At 46.0% G+C, this 15,199-nt stretch overlaps 1 protein-coding gene across 1 annotated transcript in view; it reads left to right on the top strand.

Annotated features, from left to right (window-relative positions):
• LOC140428192 (growth hormone-regulated TBC protein 1-A-like) overlaps window positions 1–15,199 on the top strand; it is a 98,383-nt gene that overhangs the window by 47,417 nt on the left and 35,767 nt on the right. Inside the window, exon 5 of the mRNA XM_072514363.1 lies at window positions 14,707–14,803. Coding sequence (XP_072370464.1) covers window positions 14,707–14,803 — 97 coding nt within the window. The remainder of the gene's footprint in view (window positions 1–14,706; window positions 14,804–15,199) is intronic.

Raw genomic sequence — 15,199 nt, 5'->3', positions numbered from 1 at the left:
TTGCAGGTCCTACGTACCAATTACTTTGTCTCTCTCACCTCGGTCTGGATAACATATTCTTCCTTTGTAAAGACAGAGGCAAAGTACTTGTTTACTATCTCCACATGCAAGTCCCCTTTTTAGAAAATCCCAAATTGGCCCCACTCTATTTTACCACCCTTTTACACACTTATAGAAGACCTTGGCATTCCCTTTTATGTTAGCTGCTAATTTCCTTTTAGACTCCCTCCTTAATTTTCTGATTAGTTTCTTTAACTTCCCCTCTGGTCCTTCAATATTCAGACTGTCTCTCCATTGTATTTTCTATGTGACATCTGTCATACGGGAACTTCTTCCTTTTCACCTTCACCTCCATCTCTCCCGTCATCCAGGATGTTCTAGATTTCTCGGTCCTACCTTTCCCCTTCAAGGACAAAGGACAGCATAAAAACAAAAGAAAAAGCATACAAAGTGGTGATGATTACTGGAAAGCCAGAGAATTGGGATGCCTTTAAAAGCCTTTCCCCTTTGACGTTGCCTCCAATACTAAGATGCCTCATTGCTCCATCACTATCTTTTCGGCCAACATTTGATTCAAGCCCACTCAACACGGATGCATTCTCATTCCATCCAAGTTGGCTTTCCCCCAAATAATTATCTCTGCTTTGGTTATTTCTTGTCCTTTTCCATAGCCAACCTAAACTTTAAGATACTATGCTCACCATCTCCTAAATGCTCTCCCATTGATATAATGATCCATTGGACCAATTCATTCCTCAGAATCACGTCCAACAGTGCCTGCCCTCTAAATTGCTCCAGATAATAATCTTGAACACATTTGGCAACTCTCACACCTCTTGTCCTTTTGCACTATTCCTAACCCAATCTATATTTGGATAATTAAAGTCCCCCAAGCTGCTTACTGTATAATTCTTGCACCTCTAATTTTTTTTTTAGAAAACCGTGCGGACCGACACACGCAAAACATCTAAAAGAACAGAAAACAACGTCCCCTACTACCCCCACCCTATTCATTAATTACCCGTACTAAGTTCTCTGTCCTTATCTAACATTGCCATGCCTCTTGTTCTCCCCGCCCCCCCCCCCCCAACCCTTACTGCTGATGTTCAATTTTCCTTGAAGAAATGGATGAACGGTTGCCATCTCTGGGCGAATCCCTGAGTTGATCCTTTCAAGGCGAACTTGATTTTTTCCCAGACTGAGAAACCCTGCCATATCGCTGACCCACACTCCTGACTTCGGGGGCTCCGAGTCCCTCCATTCCAGCAAAATCCGTCTCCGGTCCATCAGATGGAGAAGGCTGGGACATCGGCCTCCCTCCCCCACATTGGCCCCCGGATCTTCCGATATTCCAAATATTGCCAGTTCTGGACTCAGTTACCCTCCCTTCCAGGATTTCTGACATAACGTCCAGAAATCCCTGCCAGAATCCTCTCTATTTCGGACATGACCAAAACATATCTACATGGTTCGCCGGGCTACCCCCACGCCGCCTCCGTAATTTATTTGCAAATTTGTTCTCTACATCCCTCCCACTAGTTTTTATTACATGTATCTTATTCCAGGCTTATTCAAAAATACAACAACACAAATCAATAATATTCTCAAAACACTCCCACAGTTCAGTTTGTTTTATGATTTCCCCTTTTTCACCCCCTCCTCTCTTTCTCCCCCCCCCCCCCCCCCCCCCCCCGACAAACAATTCCTCAAACATTGTCATGAACAGTCCCCATCGTGTCTCAAAGCCCTCCGCTGATCCCCTCAACTCAAACTTAATCTTTTCCAGCTGAAGGGAGCCATACAGGTTCCCAGTCAGGCCGCCACCCCTGGCGGCAGCACCGACTGCCAATCCAGCAATATCCTTTGCCGGGCAATTAGAGCAGCGAAGGCCACTGCATCGGCCCTCCTCCCCTCCATCATCTCCGACATTTCTGACGCCCCAAAGGGCCTGGCCTGACCTCTACCCCCACCATCGTCGATAGAGTCCTGAACACCGCTTCCAACTTCCCTCAGCCCCAGAACACTTGCGCATGATCTGCTGACCCTCGCCCACACTTCTCACACTTGTATGCCACCTCCTGGAAACCCACTCATCCTTGCCCGGGTCATATGCACCCTGTGCACCACCTTGAATTGAATCAAGCTAATTTTTGCGCACAAAGAGGTTGATTTTACCTTGTGCATTGCCTCACTCCACTCTCCCCATCCTATCTCTTTCCCTCCCCCCAAACTCCTCCCATTTATTCTTGATCCTCCCACTTGCACCCCCAGCCAACCATATATATCGCCAATTTTGCCCTCCCCTCCACATCTGGGAGCAACAGCTGCTCCAGCATGATATACTCCGGCAGCTTGGGAAACTCCATTTCTTCCGTGCGAAATCCCTCACTTACATATACCTGGATTAATTTATTTTCAGCAACTCCACCCTCTCCCGCAGCTCTTCCAGACCTGCAAGCTTCTCTTCCACGTACAAATCCGTCGCCCTCACCAGCCCCATCTCCCTCCACTTCCCATACATGCCATTCATCTCCCCTGGCTTAAACCTGTGAATTCCGCACCGACATCCCCTCCATCCTAAAGTTTCTCCTCAACTGGTTCCACACCCTGATCATAGACTGTACCACCAGGCTAATCATGTACCTCCCTAGCGCCAGTGGAAGTGATGCCGTCACCATGGCCCTCAAGCTGGACCTCCAACAGGACTCCTCCCTCCCTTCCACCAGTTGGTGGTGTATGTACTGCATCAATGTCATTACACCTTTTCATTCCTTCTCTCCTAGCTACAGAGGTTCCATCCGTCACCCCTCTCTTTGGCGTCCTCGTTCTCTTTGCGCCCCCTCATCCTTGCTCGTGGGCAGTCTTGCTCTTGTCCCTCTCTCCTTTTATCCACTTACGCATGCCGACTGGTTCTCTCACACTCATTCTCTGGGAATGCTCCTATCCTTGGTGTCTGTGTGTATTTGCCTCTCTTTTCAGATTTTATTTTAAAATTCTTTTTCTGTTTCTCATTTATGTCCATCTCCTTTCTTCCTCCTTATTCCTGCTCTTCATGCGTTCCACTCTCTATTTTCAGCTTGAAACACACAAATGAAAATGAGGTGTTATTGCCGGAGTGGAGGTGACACTGACACCGCTGGGGCCTGCAGAATTATATTCAAGCAGGCGAACCTACTGGGGTACATCCAAATAAAAATTTACATTTAATACAGTGCCTTTCATAGCCTCAGGATATTCCAAAGTATTCACAGGCAATGAAGTACCTTTGTAACGTGGCTACTGTTGTAAACTTTGTGGGCCCAAGAGGGTGGCGTGGCTGGCACTGCTGCCTTGGCTGTAATCCGAATAAAAATGTTCATTGTTCTGCTCCAAATACTGAGCAGGTAGACAGAGGGTCTGCATCTTTTCCAGCATGCCTGGAAATGCTTTTGCTCCATCTTCCCTGACGAGAGTAGAAATGTTGGAAAATACCATCATCCTCTATTGTGTTAGGGAGACCTAGTTCTCAACTTGACCAAGTCTCGGTCCCATCTGCTCTCCCACACAAAGATGGAGTAGCCAAGTCTAGCATGGTGATCCTCCAGCACTTACATTTGATGACAAAGCCCTTGGACAAGCTTTGGTTCCAACAGGCAGTTGCTGCAATGCTCCTAGTCTTCAGATAGCTTGTGTATTTTTGTCTGATTATCACTTCAGAACAGCGGTTGGGCTGTGTCACCAGTTTTATCACACTTCCTTTTCCTGTGAGATGAAGGCCTGTCTCCAGTACCGTTTAAGCTAACTACTGCAGGCTCTGTGTTGGCAGTTACGATATTGGTGAAGAACTTAACTCCCAAGGCACTGGCTTATGTAGGATAATAGTGGGGAATTTTGGCATGTGGCTAAATTATCTTCATTTTGCTTTCTAGCTGAGGAATTAAATTGAGATATCTCTTGACTAGATGGAAAGATCCCATGCCCATTATTGCAGAAAGAGAAGCAAAGTTCTCCCCAGTGTCCTGGGGCCAATGTTTTACCCTCAACCAACATCACTAAACCCTGTTCATACATCTGGGGCGTCATTCTCCGACCCCCCAGCGGGTCGGAGAATGGCCGTTGGCCGCCGTGAATCCCGCTGGTTGCCGAAGTCTCCGGTACCGGAGATTGGGCGGGGGCGGGAATCGGGCCGCGCCGGTTGGCGGGGCCCCCCCGTCCAATTCTCCGGCCCGAATGGGCCGAAGTCCCGCCGAGAAATTGCCTGTCCCGCCGGCGTCAATTAAAGTAGGTATTTACCGGCGGGACGAGGCGGCGTGGGCGGTCTCCGGGGTCCTGGGTCGCGGGGCGATCTGACCCCGAGGGTGCCCCCACGGTGGCCTGGCCCGCGATCGGGGCCCACCGATCCGCGGGCGGGCCTGTGCCGTGAGGGCACTCTTTCCCTTCCGCCTCCGCAACAGCCTCCACCATGGCGGAGGCGGAAGAGACTCTCCCCACTGCGCATGCGCGGGAAACTGTCAGCGGCCGCTGACACTCCCGCGCATGCGCCGCCCCGACATGTCATTTCCGCGCCAGCTGGCGGGGCAACAAAGGCCGTTTCCGCCAGCTGGCGGGGCGGAAATCAGCGGACATCGCGCCGTTGGGGGAGAATTTTGCCCCTTATCTCTGTGGGAGTTTGCTGTGCACGCATTAGCCTCCACATTTCCCGACTTTACAACAGTAGCCACGTTACAAAGGTACTTCATTGCCTGTGAATACTTTGGAATATCCTGAGGCTATGAAAGGCACTGTATTAATGTAAAATCGGTCAGTTAATTTTTCAAACTTTGTGGGCCCAAGAGGGTGGCGCGGCTGGCACTGCTGCCTTGCAGCACCAGGGACCCAGGCTCGATTCCGGCCTTGGGTGATTGTGTGGAGGTTGCACATTCTCCTCATGGCTGCTTGGGTTTCCTCCCACAGTCCAAAGGTGTGCAGGTTGGGTGGATTGGCCATGCTAAATTGTCCCTTAGTATCATTGTGCAGGGTTATGTGGGTAGGGTGGGGGATTGGTCCTTGCTAAAATGCTCTTTCGGAGGGTCCGTGCAGGCTGGTCATGCTAAATTGTCCCTAAGTATCAATGTGCAGGGTTATGAAATGAATGAAAATTGCTTATTGTCACAAGTAGGCTTCAATGAAGTTACTGTGAAAAGCCCCTAGTCGCCACATTCCGGCGCCTGTTCAGGGAAGCTGGTACGGGAATTGAACCGTGCTGCTGGCCTGCTTTAAAAGCCAGCGATTTAGCCCAGTGTGCTAAACCAGCCCCAGTACCCCTATGGGGGTAGGGCGGGGGAGTGGTCCTTGGTAAAATGCTCTTTCGGAGGGTCTGAGCAGACTGGCCATGATAAATTGTCCCTTAGTATCAATGTGCAGGGTTATGGGGGTAGGCAGGGGAGCGGTCCTTGGTAAAATGCTCTTTCAGAGGGTCTGTGCAGACTCTAGAACATAGAACAGCACAGAACAGGCCCTTCGGCCCTCGATGTTGTGCCGAGCATTGTCCGAAACCAAGATCAAGCTATCCCATCCCTTTCATTCTGGTGTGCTCCATGTGCCTATCCAATAACCGCTTGAAAGTTCCTGAAGTGTCCGACTCCACTATCACAGAAGGCAGTCCATTCCACACCCGAACCACTCTCTGAGTAAAGAACCTACCTCGGACATCCCTCCTATACTCGATGGGCCAAATGGCCTCCTTCTGCACTGTAGGGATTTTATGGATTCTGTGGAAGAGTTCCTGAGTTTCATTTAAGGTTATTTTTATCTACATAACACTAGATGAGTGTTATGTAATGATTGAATGGTTCTTAGCACCGTCCTTTTATGCTTGGTATTGTTTTGAATTGTGCTTGCTCAGGAAGTCACCCAGTGCCAAATGTTATCAATTTGACCTAATGTTTCTTTAAAGGGAAGGAGCTGCAACTTAATTAACATGCACACATTTATCTTTTTTCCATGCACTGTGTACAGAAACTTGACTGTTTTGACTAGTAGTTTGTGTTCAGGGACCACAAATTTCATAATGTCTAGTGCTCAAGTACCTTTGTTACGTGGCAACTGTTGTAAAGTGTGTCTCTTGGCATATTCTCCTGCCTGGAGGAGTTGGAGCTCACTGTTGCCCCACATTGCAGTATTCTGTTGAAGATAAATCCAAGGCAATGATTTGAAATGGTTGTCTTGCTTTGACATCTTAAGATGAGGTAAATCTGTAAGATGAGGGTATTCTTGGGCTAAGTAGATGAGAGTGTTGGCTGCACGGTGGATGAGTGAACTGACCATGCTGCAGGGAGCCATTTATTAGAACATAGAACATTACAGCGCAGTACAGGCCCTTCGGCCCTCGATGTTGCGCCGACCTGTGAAACCACTCTAAAGCCCATCTACACTATTCCCTTATTGTCCATGTGTCTATCCAATGACCATTTGAATGTCCTTGGTGTTGGCGAGTCCACTACTGTTGCAGGCAGGGCATTCCACGCCCTTACTACTCTCCGAGTAAAGAACCTACCTCTGACATCTGTCTTAGCTTTAAATTGAGGGGAGATAGATATATGTCCCCTCGTGCTAGACATCACCATCCGAGGAAAAAGACTCTCACTGTCCACCCTATCCAATCCTCTGATCATCTTGTATGCCTCAATTAAGTCACCTCTTAACCTTCTCTCTAACGAAAACAGCCTCAAGTCCCTCAGCCTTTCCTCATAAGATCTTCCCTCCATACCAGGCAACATTCTGGTAAATCTCCTCTGCACCCTTTCCAATGCTTCCACATCCTTCCTATAATGCGGCGACCAGAATTGCACGCAATACTCCAACTGCGGCCGCACCAGAGTGTTGTACAGCTGCAACATGACCTCATGGCTCCTAAACTCAATCCCTCTACCAATAAAAGCTAACACAGCGTACGCCTTCTTAACAACACTCTCAACCTGGGTGGCAACTTTCAGGGATCTATGTACATGGACACCAAGATCTCTATGCTCATCCACACTGACAAGAATCTTACCATTAGCCCAGTACTTGGTCTTCCTGTTATTCCTTCCAAAATGAATCACCTCACACTTTTCTGCATTAAACTCCATTTGCCACCTCTCAGCCCGGCGCTGCAGCTTATCTATGTCCCTCTGTAACTTGTAACATCCTTCTGCATTGTCCACAACTCCACCGACTTTAGTGTCATCTGCAAATTTACTCACCCATCCTTCTACGCCCTCCTCCAGGTCATTTATAAAAATGACAAACAGCAGTGGCCCCAAAACAGATCCTTGTGGGACACCACTAGTAACTGGACTCCAGTCTGAACATTTCCCATCAACCACCACCCTTTGCCTTCTTCCAGCTAGCCAATTTCTGATCCAAACTGCTAAATCACCCTGAATCCCATGCCTCCGTATTTTCTGCAGTAGCCTACCATGGGGAACCTTATCAAATGTTTTACTGAAATCCATATACACCACAAACTGCTTTACCCTCATCCACCTGTTTGGTTACCTTCTCAAAGAACTCTATAAGGTTTGTGAGACACGACCTACCCTTCACAAAACCGTGTTGACTATCTCTCATCAAATTATTCCTTTCCAGATGATTATACATCCTATCTCTTATAAACCTTTCCAAGATTTTTCCCACAACAGAAGTAAGGCTCACTGATCAATAGTTACCAGGTGGGTTATCTCTACTCCCCTTCTTGAACAAGGGGACAACATTTGCTATCCTCCAGTCTTCTGGCACTATTCCTGTAGACAAAGATGACTTAAAGATCAAGGCCAAAGGCTCCGCAATCTCCTCCCTAGCTTCCCAGAGAATCCTAGGATAAATCCCATCCGGCCCAGGTGACTTATCTATTGGTTGGAATAAATAGGAATGAAGTGGTCAGTATAGTCGGGGGGATAGACACAGTTCTCTGCTGCCAAAAGTATGAGTCCAGAGGCTGTGTTGTCTGCCTGGGGCTGGAGAGGAACTTGCAGTGGAAGGGGGAAGATCCAGTTGTTGTGGTTTGCGTAAACACCAATAACGTAGCTAGGACTAGGGGAGATTGTCGTAGAGTGTTTTGGGGACAATTTCTTAAGAGCAGCATGTTCTGTAGCCATCCTGACTATTCTAGACGTGATAATGTGTATTGAGATAGATTAATTAGTGACATCACAGTAAAAAAGCCTCGATCATAGCATGATTGAATTTCACATTCAGTTTGAGGGCGAGAAGTGTGGATCTACGACTCGTGTTTCAAACTAAATAAGGACAATATGAAGAATTGGTTCAAGTGAACTAGGAAATTTAGTTAAAGGGTAGAACAGTCGAGATGCAGTGACAGACATTTAATGCTCAATAAAGAAATGTTCCAATGAGAAGGCATGACTTTAGGAGGTGGATGCTCCATCTGTGGCTAACTAAGCAAGTTGAAGAGTACAATTCTGCAGGGATTCATGGTAGGTTAGAAGATTGGACCGAATTTAAAAACCAGCAAAGAATGGCTTAAAAAAATTAGAGAATACATAGGAGAAAAAGCTAGCTAGAAATGTAGAACCTCTTATCTGTTTTGTAAGTATTTAAAAAGGAAAGAAGTATCTAAAGTGAGCATTGGTACTCGAGAGAATGTATCTGGGAAATAAGGAAATGCAGAAGAGTTGAACAGATATTTTGTATCTGCCTTCAAACTATTAGATCTAAAGGCTGAGCAGTCCCCACGACCTGATGGCCTACAACGGGTAGCACAGTGGTTAGCACAGTTGCTTCACCGCTCCAGGGTCCCAGGTTTGATTCCTGGCTTGGGTCACTGCCTGTGTGGAGTCTGCACGTTTCCCCGTCTGCGTGGGTTTCCACCAGGTGCTCCGGAGTTTCCTCTCACAGTCCAAAGATATGCAGGTTAGGTGGATTGGCCATGCTAAATTGCCCTTAGTATCCAAAAAGGTTAAGTGGGGTTACGGGGATAAGGTGGAGGCGTGGGCTTAAGTGGGGTGCTCTTTCCAAGGGCCAGTGCAGACTCGATGGGCCGAATGGCCTCCTTCTGCACTGTAATTTCTATGATCTTGGGGTCTTAAAAGAAGTGGCTTCTGAGATAATAGATGAGTTGGTTGTAATTTTCCAAAATTCTCCGGATTCTGCAAAGCTCCCTTCAGATTAGAAAATAATGAATATAACTCATCTATTCTAGAAAGGTGGGAGACAGAAAGCAGGAATCTACAGGCCAGTTAGCTTAATCTCTATCATAGGAAAAATTATGGAATCTATTAAGGAGATTATAGCAGGGCACTTAGAAAATCTCAATGCAATAAGGCAGGGTCAACATTGTTTTGTGAAAGAGAAATTTGTGTTTCACTAATTTATTAGTTATTTGAGGAAGTAACATGCAGAGGAAGTGACGAGCAATGTAGATAAAGACGAAACCTGTAGATGTGCTGTACTTGGAATTCCAAAAGACATTTGATAAGGTTGCTCATCAAAGGTTAGCACAAACAATAAGGGCTCATGGTGTAGTGAATAATGTATTAGCATGGATAGAAGATTGGTTAGCTAATGGGAAGCAGAGATGGGTCATTTTTGGGTAGGCAAGATATGACCAGTGGTGTACCACATGGATCAGTGCTGGGACCTCAACCTTTTACAATTTACATCATTGACCTGGATGAAGAAACCAAATGTATGGTTGCTAAATTTGCTGATGACACAAAGAAAGGTACAAGAGTAAGTTTTGAAAAGAACATAAGGAGTCTGCAAAGGAATATAGATAAAGTGAGTGAGCAAATATTTGGCAGATGGAGTAATAACCTAGGAAAATGTGATGTTTTCCACTTTGGCAGGAATAAAAGAAGAGCAGAATACTATTTCAATGGAGAATGATTGCAGAATGCTGCAATACAGAAGGATCTGGGTGTCCTGGTACAGAAATCAAAATAATTTAGTATGCCAGTACAGCAACTGGTTAGGAAAGCAAATGGAATGTTGTCATTTATTGCAAGGGGGATAAAAGTAGAGAATTTCTGCTACAGATGCAGCAATCGTAGAACCTTGGTTAGACCACACCTGGAATACCGTGTGCAGTTTTGGTCCCCTTATCTTGGGAAGGATATTATTGCCATAGAGGGAGTGCAACAAAGGTTCACATGACTTGTTCTGGGGATGGTGGGACAGTCTTCTGAAGAGAAATTGGCCAAACCGGGCCTGTATTCTCTATTGTTTTAAAAAATGAAAGATGAATCTCATTGAAATCTACAAAATTCTTGAAGGGATAGACAGGGTAGAATGCAGGTGCAGATGTTTCCCTTGGTTGAGGATTTAGAACCAGAGGACATAATTACAAACTATTTAGGACCAAAATGAGGGCATAGATTTCATATAATTCCTACAGTGCAGAAGGAGGCCATTCGGCCCATCAAATCTGCATCAACCCTCTGAAAGAGCACCTTACCTAGGCCCACTCCCCTACTCTATCCCCCAAACCCCACCTAACCTGCATACCTTTAGACACTAAGCGGTAATTTAGAATGGTAAATCCACCTAACCCACACATCTTTGGACTGCAGGTGGAAACCAGAGCACTCGGATGAAACCCACACAATCACGGGGAGAAAGTGCAAACTCCCCACAGTCACCCAAGGCCGCAATTGAACCCAGGTCCTTGGCGCTGTGAGATAGCAGTGCCACTGTGCCACCATGCCGCCCAAGGAGGAGACATTCGTTTACAGAGGGTTATGTACAGGGTGTTGGTGATACAACACTTGGAATACTATGCCCAGTTCTGGCCTCCTTATTTCAGAAAGGATATAATTGTATTTGAAGCTGTTCAGAGAAGGTTCATTCAATTGATACCTGGGATGGTGCAGTATCTTATGAGGAAAGGTTGACCAGGCTGGGACTGTATCTGTTGGAGTTTACAAGAACGAGAGATGATCCTATTGAAATGTCAAATTCTGATGGGATTAGACTAGGTGGATGCTGGGAGGATGTTTCCCCTTGTGGGGTGTGGTCTAGAACTAGGGGGCGCAGTTTGAAAATAAGGGGTCTCTGTTTAAGACTGAATGGAGGAGGAGTTTTCTCCTTAGCGGGTCATTAATCTTTGGAATTTTATCCCCAGAGAGCAGTGGAGGCTGGCTCATTGAATAAATTTGGGGATGAGAGAGACAGAGTTTTTTGAACGATAAGGGAGTCCCAGCCTGGGGAGCAGGCAGGAAAGTGTTATGACCCCTGGGCAAGTGTGCGGTCAATTCCAGCCCCACTTGACCCGGAGTCGCAACATAATTCAAATTAAGAAATAATTCTTAGAAAAACAGCTGAAGTCCGTGGCCCTTAGCTGCCCAGTAACTAATCCTCAGGTTTGTAAATTTAAACACAATTAAATTTATTGATAATAGCTATAACTAAATATGCAGCAAATACAACAGATTAACTATTATTTAATTTCAACCCCCCTCCCCCCCCCCCCCCCCCCATTTAAACTTGCCCCACCCTCTTTTATTCATTTATATACACACACACACACACCTCAAGACAAACAAACACAAGAATGGAAGAGAGGGGTGAAAATAATAAGCAAAAGGATAAAGAGTCTTTGTTTCCGATGGCTGTCTTTAAACACACTTTCCTTTAAACTAGGCTTTCAGGTTGAGATTTCTGCTTGCCAGTCTGTAATGGTTTTCACTGTAGACTCATTCAGGTCTCTGCAGTTTCTGAAGTACAGTAGCTTTTCTGGAGAAAAACCAAGAGAAAAAGAGAGCGAGAGATGGCAGGTCCTTGTCTCGGAATCCAGGTTTCCAACTCTGCTTTACTGGATTCTGGAAATCATTGCATTCAGGCTGGATCCAATCACCATCCATTACCGGGCAGAATATGGCCTATTGGCCAATTCATTGGCCACCAGTCTACTATTCAAATCAAATCTCATTGATCTCTTGGGTGCTGAAAAGTCTGAGTTTTGCCATCCAAAGCTAGCAGTTTCTTTTGTAACTTTTGAATTCCTCATTGCCCCTGCTCGATTTAAGCAACTATGGATCAGAATGAGAATGGCAAAAGAAAAAAATGGGAAAATAAGAGAATCAGCAAGAAGGGCCCTTACAAATGGCCGATGTATCATAACCTGCCCTGCTGACTATTGACATTCCATCTAACTGCAGGCAGCAGGTCCATGTCTCCCCATTTTTTGACTGGAAGTAGGTGGTACTGGACACAGACTTGTGTTCACTTTTCTTCACCTCCACTTTAAGTGTGGATATCCGATATGTCACCTCGAGCATGGAACAACACTACTCTATTGAATCATTTCAACATATTGGATAGACATCCAGTTGGTGTGCTGAGTGGGAATTTCTATCTGTTCGTAGTCGAGAGTTGGAAGCTGTGCGCTGTTGCAGATTTCTTTTTAAAATTTATTTTTTTCCCCCCCAATTAAGGGCCAATTTAGCATGGCCAATGCACCTACCCTGCACGTCTTTGGGTTGTGGGGGTGAGACCCTCGCAGACACTGGGAGAATGTGCAAATTCTACACGGACAGTGACCCAGGCCGGGATCAAACCCGGGTCCTCAGCGCCGTGAGGCAGCAGTGGCGTTGTTGCAGATTTGTTGTGGCTTTCAACCGCCTGGAACAAAGAGCGGTCTGCCACCCTTTGAGTATTCTCCCAGTGTCTACGTGGGTCTCACCCCCATAACCCAAAGATTTGCAAGGTAGGTGAATTGGCTAGCACTGTGGCTTCACAGCGCCAGAGTCCCAGGTTCAATTTCCGGCTGGGTCACTGTGCGGAGTTTGCACACACTCCCCGTGTCTGCGTGGGTTTCCTCTGGGTGCTCCAGTTTCCTCCCACTAATCCTGAAAGACGTGCTGTTAGGTAATTTGGACATTCTGAATTCTCCCTCTGTGTACCCGAACAGGTGCTGGAATGTGGCGACTAGGGGCTTTTCACAGTATCTTCATTGCAATGTAAGCCTATTTGTGACAATAAAGATTATTACATTTCACTGATTCTATGCTCTCTAAGGGGTTGCATTTGATAAACAGCAACTGTGTCTGTCTGTGTGCGCCGTAGAATCATAGAATTTACAGTGCAGAAAGAGGCCATTCAGCTCATCAAGTTTGCACCGGCCCTTGGAAAGAGCACCCCACTTAAGCCCCAGGCCTCCATCTTAACCCCTTTATCCCCATAACCCAGTAACCCCACCTAACCTTTGGACACTAAGGGTTATTTAGAATGGCCAATCCACCTAACCTGCACATCTTTGGACTGTGGGAGGAAACTAGAGCACCCGGAGTTAACCCACGCAGACACTGGGAGAACATGCAGACTCCACACAGACAGTGATCCAAGCCGGGAATCGAACCTGGGACCCTGGAGCTGTGAAGCAACTGTGCTGCCCACTATGTTACTGTGCTGCCCACCTATGCTACCGTGCTGCCCACTCTCTGTATGTCTCTCTGTTGGTCTGGCATGAGCCTAGTACTTTGGAAGCCTCTGTTTCGAGCTACACAGCAGTGAATCATGTGGAAAAGCCTGTGCTGCCATTGTGTTCTGCGGTGACAAGAAAGGCCTCAGATGTAAATAACAGGTTGTTGATAATCTGATCCAGCCAGACCGGTGTTCAGTTCCAAATGTAACAGCAAGAATATCCAGGCAAAGGAGTGGCAGGCAACCAGGTTGATAGCTCGTATCTTAAGCTAACTATGAGGAGAGGTGAATGGACTTGAGATTGGTTAGTAGGAGATATTCTGGAAGTTTCACTATTCTTCTGGAAACATTTAACTGAACGCTGAAAACTTATTTGAGGTAGTTACAAACTCCAGAACTGGGAGATCCACCTCAAGGAAAAGAGGCACAGTTAGAGGGGAGGCATTGCTAGAGGATTATTGTTACTGGACTAGTAAACTAGAGACCCAGGGTCATGCTCTGGGGACCCAGGTTTGAATGCCACCATGGTAGATGATGAAATCTGAATTCAATAAAAATCTGGAATTAATTAAGTCTAATGATGGCCTGAAACCACTGTAGATTGTTGTAAAAACCCTACTGGTTCATTAATGTCCTTTAGGGAAAGAAATATGCCTGCATGTGGCTCCAAATCCACAGCATGTGGTTGACTCTTATTTGGCTTAGGACACTGTGGCAAGGTGGTTAGCACTGCTGCCTCACCTGGTTTCAATTCCAGCCTTGGGTTACTATCTGTATGGAGTTTGCACTTTCCCCCTGTGTCTGCGTGGGTTTCCTCCGGGTGCTCCGGTTTCCTCCCACAGTCCAAAGATCTGTTGGTTAGGTGGATTGGAGATGCTAAATTGCCCCTTAGTGTCCAACGGTTAGGTGGAGTTATGGGAATAGGACAGGGGTTGGGCCTAGGTAGCGTTCTCATTCAGAGTGTTGGTGCGGTCTCAATGGGCCAAATGACCTCCTTCTGCACTGTAGGGATTCTATGACATTGAGGGATGGGCAATAAATGCTTGCCCAGCCAGTGATGCCCATAATAAAAGAAAAGGTCGGTTTGGATTGAGAGGAAGGTGAGGGTAGGAGGATTGGAATTTACAGTGCAGAAAGAGGCCATTCAGCATCTAGAGAATAGTATCTGCTGCTTCCATTTGTTACCCTTCCTCGGGTTTGTGAATAATTCAAATCATGGTCTTGCATTCAGCTGGAGTTTCTCCATTATGTCTCTTTTCTCTCACCTTATCTTTTCAGGAAAAAAAAAATCATCTCTTGATTCATTATTTTTCTTCCATTTTTCAGGGGATGAATTTCATTGCTGGTTATTTACTAATAGTGACCAAGGATGAAGAGAAGTCCTTCTGGTTGTTAGACGCCCTGATTGCAAAGATAGTACCGGGTATGTCAGCTGCAAATGTGTTGCCCTACATTGCAATGGTGCAGGTATTCCTGAATCAGTTTGTCTGTTCTTTTTAAGCACATAACAATGCTACTTATAAAACACTAGAAATGTCCCTGTTCAAAATGCCTTTATTGGACAATACCATTGTGGGAAGTAACCTCCAAAACCCAAGCTCCCTAACCCTCTGGCCCCCTTTTTATTGTTATTTTGAAATATTTTTATTGGAATACAAATTGTCATGTATTTACATATGTATAGTTCCTTTCTCTTCTCATTGCATTTTTCAATCAAAATATAATCTTTATTAACCTCAGCACTTTCCAGTTTGCCAGCAATATCCTGGTAAATCTTTACTCTCCCCAGTGTGATCATATCCTTCTTGTAATGCAGTGA

This window comes from Scyliorhinus torazame, chromosome 8 (genome assembly GCF_047496885.1).
Source record: "Scyliorhinus torazame isolate Kashiwa2021f chromosome 8, sScyTor2.1, whole genome shotgun sequence".
Classification (NCBI taxonomy): domain Eukaryota; kingdom Metazoa; phylum Chordata; class Chondrichthyes; order Carcharhiniformes; family Scyliorhinidae; genus Scyliorhinus; species Scyliorhinus torazame.
The sequence above is the reverse complement of the archived record's forward strand: the minus strand, read 5'-3'. Positions and strand labels throughout refer to the sequence as shown.